Source organism: Strongyloides ratti (assembly GCF_001040885.1).
Source record: "Strongyloides ratti genome assembly S_ratti_ED321, chromosome : 2".
Classification (NCBI taxonomy): domain Eukaryota; kingdom Metazoa; phylum Nematoda; class Chromadorea; order Rhabditida; family Strongyloididae; genus Strongyloides; species Strongyloides ratti.
This window is the reverse complement of record NC_037308.1, coordinates 3097274-3108761: the sequence shown is the minus strand read 5'-3', so window position 1 is coordinate 3108761 and position 11488 is coordinate 3097274. Positions and strand designations below refer to the sequence as shown.

At 18.6% G+C, this 11488-nt stretch overlaps 4 protein-coding genes across 4 annotated transcripts; 1 reads left to right on the top strand and 3 right to left on the bottom strand.

The window, feature by feature from the left end:
• Positions 1-2817: 2817 nt before the first annotated feature.
• SRAE_2000097500 (T-box transcription factor TBX1) lies at positions 2818-3615 on the top strand (the record flags this gene model as incomplete). The annotated part of the gene is made up of 3 exons (XM_024651871.1): positions 2818-3015; positions 3079-3477; positions 3517-3615. The coding sequence occupies 3 exons, from the start codon at positions 2818-2820 to the stop codon at positions 3613-3615; spliced, it is 696 nt and encodes a 231-aa protein (XP_024505505.1).
• A 2669-nt stretch (positions 3616-6284) lies between these two features.
• Positions 6285-7664, bottom strand: SRAE_2000097400 (WD40 repeat and WD40/YVTN repeat-like-containing domain and WD40-repeat-containing domain and G-protein beta WD-40 repeat-containing protein; the record flags this gene model as incomplete). The annotated part of the gene is made up of 2 exons (XM_024651870.1): positions 6285-7384; positions 7436-7664. The coding sequence occupies 2 exons, from the start codon at positions 7662-7664 to the stop codon at positions 6285-6287; spliced, it is 1329 nt and encodes a 442-aa protein (XP_024505504.1).
• A 1019-nt stretch (positions 7665-8683) lies between these two features.
• On the bottom strand, positions 8684-9930 carry SRAE_2000097300 (Hypothetical protein; the record flags this gene model as incomplete). The annotated part of the gene is made up of 3 exons (XM_024651869.1): positions 8684-9539; positions 9624-9663; positions 9717-9930. The coding sequence occupies 3 exons, from the start codon at positions 9928-9930 to the stop codon at positions 8684-8686; spliced, it is 1110 nt and encodes a 369-aa protein (XP_024505503.1).
• Positions 9931-10108: 178 nt separating this feature from the next.
• Positions 10109-10620, bottom strand: SRAE_2000097200 (Protein lethal(2)essential for life; the record flags this gene model as incomplete). The annotated part of the gene is made up of 2 exons (XM_024651868.1): positions 10109-10267; positions 10315-10620. 2 exons carry the CDS (start codon positions 10618-10620, stop codon positions 10109-10111), a joined length of 465 nt encoding a protein of 154 aa, XP_024505502.1.
• Positions 10621-11488: the final 868 nt, after the last annotated feature.

The following is an 11488-nucleotide window of genomic DNA, read 5'->3' as shown; positions in this document are numbered from 1 at the left end:
ATTTATATATTAAATTTATTTTTATATAAAATAATGACACTTTTTTATAAACAAAAATATTATGTACACATTATCATGATGTTTCTATAATAAAACAAGGTTAAGAAACTTAATTTCATTGATTTTTCTTTTAAGATAAAGTAAAGAAAACTTTATAATATAATGATTAAATTTATTTTTAAATTTTACACCTTTTAAAAAAATAAATTTCAGTGGTAGAAAAAAAAAATATAAAGTAAACAAAATTTTTATTTTATTTTTTAATAACATAACTTTTTATTTTTTTTTTTTTTTTAAATTAATATAATATTGATGAAGACTGTTTACAAAAACAAATAAAGTATAGATTTTTTTTATATTATAGATAATTATCATGATATAGACATATAAACTGTTTCTTTTTAAGCAAATAAAATGATATTTTGAAAGGTTAATCTGATATGTTCCAATGAAATAAAATAAAAAAAATATATAGAAGTTATGGTTAATTATAGATAAAAGAAAAAAAAAGTAATTTTATGTGACATTTTGTCTTTCCTTTTTTTGTTGTTCATTGTTAAAAAAAAATGCATACTGCTTTTTCATCTATTTTTGTTAAGAATTCGTTATATTTTAGTATAAATAACAATATAACTATATTTAAAAATTATAAGAAAGTATTTATGTATATATATATATATATGTACATATATATATTATATCATAATATTAAGACATCAATGTAAATATATATATATATATCTTTAGTTAACCTTAAAAGTTAAATTTTAAAAGAAAAAAAAAATTAATTTACAAAAATATATAATATATAAAAGTGTAATATATAGATAAAATACTAATTTACATTAAAATATATATAAAATGACATCCAAATTTCTTGAAGAAAAAAGTATGTATCATTAGCTTTTTCTTTCATCAAAAGTGGAAGCCTTTTCATAATTTATTATAAATAATATATTAAATGATGATATAAAAAAAAGCATAGTAAAAATGAAATATGATAAGGAAAATATATGATAATTAGATATATAAAATTTCACTTACCAAAAAAGGAGTGAAAAATTTTTGGCACTCAGAGTAATGTAACCTTTAAAAGAATATGTCAATTGTATGTATGTTATTCTATAACATAAACAATTTTATCCCTTTTTCTTTTAGTAAAGAATATACATTTTTAGTTTTAACATTTAGTTTCCCTCTTTTATATATATATATATACAGAACAAAGTTAACATTTTTACAATTTAAGTAGTCTGTTAATTTTTTCTATTTTCTATTATTAATTTTATCTTTTTAATATAAAAATAAAATGTATTACTTATATATATAGATTAATAATATCAAATAAAAAAAAATTTTTTTTTAACTACTTTTTACTAGTATCATAACATCTTTTTAATAATAAATACAAAATCATGGATAAATAAATTTATAAATACATCATGTGCCCCACTATACTTCTCATTTTTATTTAAAATATAGTACTCATTTATAAACACTATTTTTATAAGAAAAATATTCTTTTAATATTATATATATATGAATATTTTTTAATATTCTTCATTATTTTTTTTTCTAATAATTATAAATAAATTAATAAAATTAAATAAAAAAAAGGTTAATTGTTATAAACAACTTTTATAAAATTAATAATTTTAAGTTTAACAACTAATTATTTAAACATACATAATTTTTAATATTCAACTTTATTAAATATTTTATTTTATTTTATAAAAAAAAAAGTTATACGCTTATTAAATAATAATTAAATTCAAAAGTTTTTTTTTAAAAAACATGTTTCAAACATAATTATGTTATTATAAACAATAAAAAAAAAAAGTTTAAAATAATATATATAAATATACAATATTCGTATATATATATATATATATACTTGTATATAATATATAATATTGATAGAAAAATAATATTGTTTTAAAACAAATTAAAAAATATATATAAACATTTGAAGAATAACGTTTATAATAATATACCTCTGGTTTTATTCAAAAAAAAATAAAAGTTATAACTTTTTTATACGAAAATATTTAATGATTGGCAGGATATTTGAAATAAAAACAATGAAATAAGGAAATGAGGAAATAAACTTTTACTGTTTCTTTTTAACATTCATTTAATAAATATTTAAAAGAACTTTTTCTTAAAAACAAACAAAAGTTCTATTATGGATGGTAAATTAAATTTTTAAATTGGAAGATTAAAGATTATTTTTAAAATTAAATATAATGTAATAAAATTATTTTTTTTTTATTTTTCAATTATACTATATCAAATAAAAAATTATAAGAATAAAAGTTGTTATTGTTTATTTAAGTTTTTTACTTTTTTTTAATAAAGTGCATTCTTTTTTTTTTTTTTTGTTTTACAAATTAAAATATAAGTATAATAAATTTTTATAAACCACCCTGTTTCTTTATTTCTACAGTATCAATAAAGAAATCATTTCAAACCATATGCCAAATTTATAATCACTCATCACTTAGTAAAAGAATCTATATCTTAAGAAATTAATGAGAAAGATGTAATAAAAGTATTATTTTGGTTCAAGATTAACATGTGAAAAGTTGATTGATAAAGACTATCAATCAGTAATTGTTAATAGTTAAGAAATTTGGATACTGATATAAGATGGTATAAAATAAAACCATATGTGATAAAGTGAAAAGACACATCTATACTTCAAGAGGAATGATGATAAAATAATCTGAAAGTTGATTTGGAGAGGTATTAAAAATATTTTTATCCTCTGAATATCAAAATTCTATATTAATAAAATTTTATCATTTATTAATACAAATGACTAATAATAAAGAATTAAAATTTTCTATTGATAAAATTTTAAGCGATGACTTTGGTGGTGGTAAAAAAGCAAAAAATACTATGACAAATGTTACGGTAGAATTGGAAAATAGTGAATTATGGAAAAAATTTTATGAATTAGGAACTGAAATGATTGTTACAAAAAGTGGACGTAGAATGTTCCCTGTTTTACAAGTAAGTTTATTAAATTTTTTCTTTTAATTAATATAAATAATTTAATTTAATTACATTTTTAAGATTAAAATTAAAGGATTAGAGATTAAAAAGAAATATTCATTGTCGTTGAAATTTTTTTTAATGTCAACAAAAAAGTATCGGTATAGTTTCCATCAATCAAAATGGGTAACTTGTGGTGTTGGTGAAGAGAATGTTGGAAGTAAAATATTTATTCACCCCGACAGTCCATCCTCTGGTAATTATTGGATGAAACATATAATTTCTTTTGAAAAATTAAAATTAACAAATAATGTATTTGATAGAAATGGACATATAGTTGTTAATTCTATGCAAAAATATAATGTACTATTTACAATAATAGCACATCATGATGATAATAATTTTCATGAAATAGAAGAAAAACATTTTTCATTTAAAGAAACAGAGTTTATGGCTGTTACAGCTTATCAAAATCATCAGGTATGATAATTAAAAAATATAATGTTTCTATTATTTTAGATAACTCAACTTAAAATAGAAAGAAACCCATTTGCAAAGGGTTTTCGAGAAATAGAAAGTGAATTATTTATTAAAAAAGATATTTTAGATTTATTTTAAAACAAATATGGAAGAATAACTAATCGTAATCTTTGTTGACATTTTTCTCTGATAATTAATATTTTAAAAGATTGTAAAAAAATTAATAATGACATTTACTATGAATTTTTCATGTACCATAAGTTGTTTTATATAAAATAAGAGAACTATTTTCATGTAATAAAAATATCATTAAAAATAATTAACAATTTCTTTCTTTTCATATTTTAACTAAAATGTTTATAATGAAAAAATATTAAACTAAAGATGGAGAATAACATAATCTTGAATTAAAAACTAATTAATAATATGTTGTTTGGTCATAAACTATAAATTATTTATTTTTGTAACATATTTAAAAGGGTGAAAATTTTAATGTAAGTATAAAAAAATATATATATATTTATTTAACTATCTTCAAACTTAACCATTTTTTTTATAATATAAAAAAAGCACAATTTTTTTTATGTATCTCAAATAATTCTAAAACTTCTAAATATATGCTTTTGAGTTTTAATTAATTGTTTTATAAATTTAATAGAATTTAGAGAAAAAAGAAAAAAAATGAACATAATACTTACTTCAAAAATTGTTTGTCACTCATTATGCTCAGCACTAAAATTTTATTTAAGTACATGATTGTTAAAAATGGATGTTTAAATAAAACAATATCATTGAATTTTATGAACAAATTATATACTTATTTATTAATTACCTATTATCCATAAATTTATATATAATTTAAAACATTAATTTGTATTTAAAAAAAATAAATTAATTAGATAACATTTATTAGTTCTAAGACAAAATATTTACATTTATAAAATAATATATTCTTCATTAAGAAAAGTGTATGTCTTAAGATATATATCTATAATTCTAAAAAAAATATAACTAATTTAACTGAATATTTTATTAAAATAAACTTAATTGTAAATTAGTTCTAAAAAATTTATTTTTATATAATTATTACTACGTTTGCTATTTCATACCAAAAAATAAACATTAATTATTTTTTTTTAAATCTTTTATTTTTATTATTGTTTAAAATTCACATATCTCATCAATACTTCAATAAAATGTAAAAAATATTTGTTAATATTTTCTAAAGCAATTTGATTTGACACAATTTTCTTTTCATTTTATTTTTTTTTTCTTAAAGTTTTGAATGTTTTAAAAAATTGCTAGAAAATATTTGTAAAACACAAATATAGAGAATCTAAATATTTCTCATATCATTATATATATATTTTTTTCTCTTTTCATAGTATTTTTTTTCTAGTTCTTTTCAATAATTTAAAAATAAAAAATAAAATTTATAATTAATATAATTTTAAATAGCCTATAATTTATATTATTTTCATAATTTATCTATTTTTCATGTACATCATATACTATGTACTAAGCAAAAAAAAAAGTTTTATTAAAATTAGTCTTAAAAAAAAATTTATATATTAAAATCATTACTATTACAATATTTGAAAATAATTTAAGAGTAAATTTTATAAACATTTTTAAATATACTCAATAATATGAAACACATTAAAAAATGTTTATCACATTTGACATAAAAATAGAAAATTTAAATGTTTAATTTTATTTTATATTGCCTTCTGATATAATAAGAAATAATAAAATACTTACTTTTTTATTTAAAAGGAAAAAATAACATATATAATTGTTTGGGTATTATTATAAAGAAAAAAAAAGTATTTGATAATAAATTGTTAATGATATACATTTTTATTGATCATATAAAATTATAATAATGCCAATTTTCCCAATTTTTTAAAGAAAAAAAATTGACATTGAAATTGTGAAAATGATTTTAAAAAAATCTCTTATCGAAACTGAATAGCATCAAAGTTTTTTTTTTCTTTATTTGTATTATATATCATTTTGATTCAATGAAAAGACATTCGTAAATTACTTTGTACAATCATCATTGTTGCTATAATTGATGTAAGTATTCGTAAACATAGAAATAAATTGCCTGAAATTTATTACTTTGAATTTTGTTTAAAATGTAATAATTTACAATTGATTGTATCTATTTTTTTTCAAATAATTATAATCAATGAAACTCACATTGATTATTACGATCTTAATATATAAAAAAAGGTAAAAAAAAAACAAAATTTTAAACAAAAATATATATTTTTCTTTTAATTATTAACAAACAAATATTTTCACAATTATTTTTAAGAAACAAAGAACATAATTTAATAAAATTATACTTATTCAATTGATAAATTTTAATCTCCAGAAGTGTTTTTGATTTTCTTTTAATTTGTTTGTAATAAAAAAGTTGTGACCATTTTATATTGTTTTTGGTTCAGATTGTTTAATTTGTTTTTTGGCTATTTTATACCCAATTGTAAGATTTCACTGAAATATTATTTATTCTATAAAAAAATGCACTTTTTGCGTTCTTAGAACCAAATCTATGTTAAAGATGAAAATGTTTTTGAAAAAAAAATTTTTTTTGTTTTCTATAATCATAACAATTAATTCTTACAGAAAAAAATTTTTTTAGTGTTTGAAAATTGAAAAATTTTATTATCTCAAATTTCATCTATACAGTATAAAAATAATTTTAATTTTTGAATCAAATTTATACTTAATTCATTTCCATCAATATAGCATTTAGATTGTAAAAACATTCTTCAAGTTATATAATATTTAATTTATTAATGATCATTTAAAACTTTCCACCCAATAATTTTTTTATCAAAACCACACGTAAAAAGATTACTTTGAATACCTGTTGAAATCCATGTACAACTATATACAATTCTTCTATGAGATTTATTATTAATTCTTGGAACTTGTATTAATTTAGACTCATTCATATCATATAATTTTACAATTCTATTATCCATTGGTATTGCAATTAACTTCATTTTTTCATTATATGCTATTTTATTGATTGGACTTTCTAGTCTAATATTAGTTAAAACATTTCTCATTGCCCTTAAATCCCATAGTTTAACCGTTCTATCTTCACCTGATGATATTACTTTATCATCATTAGTAAATAATACTGATGAAACAGAATCACTATGACCCATTATTACAGAGACATCCTTCATTGTTTCTCTCATATCCCATAATCTAAAAGTTGAATCTTTAGAAGCAGTAACTATTAAACTTTTTGTTGGATGAATATTACAATAATTTAATTCTTCTTCATGTCCAGATAATGAATTAACAACAACTCCATTTTCAATATCATAAATATTTGCCGTTCTATCCCATGATGCTGTTAATATTTTATCATTTGATGGAAAAAATACAGCAGATACTACAGCATTTTTATGTCCTTCAAATATTTGAGAAGGATTTGTAATAGTATCTATTTTATGAAAATCACTATGAGTATCATCTTCATCAGATGTTGGACCTTTACTACCAATATTTATTTTACTTTTCCATATATGTGCTGTTCTATCACCACTAGCTGTTAACACTGTAATATATTCAGAAGATGATATATTATCATTAAATCTTATTGAATTAATAGATCCATTATGACCAGTATACCTTCCAAAAGAAGAACCACCTTCAGAATACCAAAGGATTGCTGTTTTATCAGCTGAGGCACTTCCAATAATATTAATTGATTTTGAGGAAATGTAATGTGAACAGACATCCCATATACCATCATCATGTCCTTTTAAACATTGAACATACCTTAAACGACTATTTTCATAACTTTTCAATGATCCTGTAAATAAACCTGGTTGAGCAACTTTTAAAGCTGTCTTCAATTTTTGTCCCATCTGTATGGCTATAGAAAAAAAAAAAACAAACAATTAATATTATTAAAATTAGAACATACGTTTTTTTGTAAAATGTTGTTGAACACATTCCTGTACTTTATTAGTAGTTACCCCTTCTTTTCCAATATTTTCATTATTTTTTTCACCAGAAATAATTTCTAATTTTTCTCTTAATTCTAAATTTTCTGCATATATTTGGTCAAATTCTTTTTCAATAGCAGAAAATAATTGGAATAATCCATTCTTATATCTTGGAACAGTATTAGCTAAAACGGATAAATTTTCCATATTTATATTAGTAATAATTTTGAAATGAAAAATTGTATTCTAGTTAATGAAAAATATTTATATAATATTAAAAATTTATAAACATTAATAATAACCTTGATAAATTAAAAAAAAAATAGAAAAAATAAATAATTTAATGTATGTATTAAGGATGCTCCAGTACAAGAAATAAGATAATGTTCATTAACATTTCTCCACTTTTTATTGATAAATAAATAAAAAAGATATCGTGATAGGATGGCACATTTGTCTTCTCAAATTACATTATAAATTAGGTTAATTTATGGAAATTATTATGTAATTAATTATTATTGGTGCTGTTTAATATTTTAAAGAATTATTAAACATAATAATCATATGACAAATATTATTATAATTTTTTTTTATTAATAAAAACCATTATTTATAGATATAAAAATGTTTAAATATATATATAATATTTTTTTAATAAGTATATTAATATTAAAAATAAGTAAATTTTTATTAATATAATATTTAATATTATAATAACAATTAAATTTATGTAATAATTTATTTTGTAAAAATTATATTATTTAAAATAAAATATATATATAATGATATTCTTTGAAAAAATTTTTATTTATTTAAAAAAACAAATTATTAAGAAATATAATTTATACATTTTTTTGATAAACTTTTTTAACATTAATTATTACTATTAATGTTAATTTTAAAAACTATATAAATGGTGTATATTATTTTTATATATAAAGTTATACTAAATTGGTGTAAAAAAATTAAGATAAAAAAATATATATATATAATATTCCATTAATAGTTAACAAATAGTAATAGTAGTTAAATAATTAAAAGTTATTTATTTATATCATATTTTGAAAATAAATTATTATATCACACGAGTTTTGTTCATTTTTTTATGGCCAAAAAATTGATGAAAATTGATTTTATTAATAAATTATTTCTTTATATTTATTGGCATTTATGTTTAGTACTTTAAGTTAAAAATAAATATTATTGATATCATATAATAAAAATTTTTATTCAATTTTACTACTAGATTTTTCTTTTTTATTTTCTTTAATTTTAAAAAGTTTACTTTTTATTTGTTTTATACTTCCTTTAGTATTATTTTTTTTTTGTAATGATTTTGTTGATTTATTACTAGACACATTAGATTTTACACTTCCTTTTTCCTTTTTCTTTGACTGTTTGGTAGATTTTGCCTCTTTTACAGAAGATTTATTACTATTAACTTTATTTGGATTTGTAACAATTGAATGAGTATTTTTTTTTAGTGATCTTTGAGTTGGTTGTAAAAAGCTTTGACTATTGTTATTCTTTTTTGAATCCTGATTATTTTTTATTTTTTTTATTGAACTCAATTTTTTATTTTTTTTAATAACTTCTTTGTCTGAATCTGTCTTTGAATTTGTTTTATCCTCATTATTTTTAGAACCAAAAGAAAATAATTTTTTTTTCTTTTTTTTCTTTAAACCATCATTTACCTCTTTTTTACTTTCATTTTTAGAAGAAGATTCTTTACTATTTTTAGCTTTAATTGGTTTATCTTTTTGTGATTCTTTTTTTTTACTATTAACTTTTTCTTTACTTGATTTTGTTTCAATCTTTAACTCTTTTCTTGATTTTTTTGAGTTACTCGTTTCATTGATTTGTTTTTTCTTATCATTTTTAGATGTACTTGTTTTTAATACTTTTTTTTCTTCTTTTTTTGGTTCCTTTATTGATGGTTTCTTATTTTTTTTACTATCTCTTTCATAATTTTTATTTTCACGATTAACTTCTTTTTCAGATAATGTGAATAGTCTATCTTTTTGAGGTAAACCATCTGATGTACTATTTTTTTTCTTATATTCTCCCCGTTTTTTAACACTTCTAAATAATGATAATTAAAAATTTAACATAATTAAATTATGTACATAATAATAATTTAAAATTTGCATTTTTTTATAAATCTACCTTTTTTTACTTTTTGTATGTGATGAATTACTTTTAGATTCTTAAAATTAAAAAGAAGTATTATAAGTTTCATGTAACTATTCTCCAACCTACCACTTAAAGAAGATCTATTGTCTATACCATTTATTGCTGTATTAATTTTATCATGAGATAAATGTTCTTTGGTAGATAATAATCTAAGACTTCTTGGTTTTGTAGCATCTTTTTTTATCTTTGAATCACTTTTTGTACATGTAGAATGTGAGAAAATAATAAAAGTTATAAGAAATATACAAAATTTAGAATATACTATTAAAAAATAAATCATTGAGTAAAGATAAAAAAAATACAATGATAATAAGAATATTTTATATTTTATTCTTAATCAAAAATTTAAAATTAATATAACATAACATGACATTTGTCAAAATAAATAAAAAAAAATTTAATACGTTGTGTTGTTGAATTTTAAAAGACATTTAAATATATGTAAAAAATACATAAATTTATTTGAATTCAATAGGGATACTTTTGGCTTTATTTTCTTCTACTTCAAGTTTTGTACCTCCAACAGTAAGGATACCATCTTTATTAAGTTGACTTATTACATTTTCTTCTTTTAAATTTGGTGGTAAAGTATATCTACGAACAAAACTTCTTTGAATCTGAAAAAAAAATAGAATAAATATAACTAATAATTTTAAAAACTTACTGTTCCATATTGATCAGATTTTTCCTCATGGTGACCCTCAACTTGAAGACACTTGTCTTTGACAGTAACTTTTAATTCTTCTGGAGCAAAGTGTGAAACATCCATCTTTACTTTAAATTCTTTTTCATTGTCAATAATCTCAGAAGATGGTTGACCAAATTTGTGAGTTTCAGAAAGTGTCTTGTTAAGCCAATATGGAGGCATCATAAAAGCACGATCAAATTCATCACACATTCTTCTGGCTTCTCTTAATGTAGAAGACATGAATGGATCACGAATAAAATGTGTTAACCAACGGTTAGCCATTTGTATTAGATAATAGTAATAAAGTAGTCTGAAATCAAAATAAAAAGTTAACAACTACTACTAAAATACACTTTATATATAAATTAAAAAATTTTTCTCCAACCGCCTAGTATCATATAGATTTTTCTAGAAAAAACAAGTGGATGCTTCAGTAGGAAACAATTTACTCGACTATTACTGAAAAGTAGAGAAAAGTATATAACATAAAATAACAAAATTATTGAATATCTAAAAAAATAACTAAGATGTTAGAGACGCAAAAAAAAACAATGTATATTATGTGATATAATTATTGAAATCTTGCATATATGATTTCATAATACTTTATTTTGAAATAAAATTTATTGATTTGGAAAACAAACTAATTTTTCATCATTGTAATTTTGAAATATTTAATATTTTATTTACAAAATGGGTAATCATGAAATTCATTATCAGCAATATTACTATTTTAATAAAAGAATTTTATAATAAAAAAATAATTATTGAATAAACTTTTATTTAAAAAATACTTTATAGAAAATCTTATAATATTAAAAATAAATTATTTAAAAAATAATTTAACTAATATTATCTACTTGTCATGTACTTTTTAAAAATTAAACTTTATAAATACCTTTATAACTGATATAAAAATTTTATTCATTCTAATGTCAAAAACTATATATTGAAATAATTTTTGTATTTTTTTTATAATATTTAAATTTTATGTAGTAAAAAAAATCTTAATATAATAAACAAAAAATAATTATATTTGCAGTTGTTATTTATTTTTTATTGTAAAATTTAACAACTTGACTATACAAAAACCTTGATACTCATAACAGATGTATTAATTATATAATATAATAAAAGAAAAAATATTTCA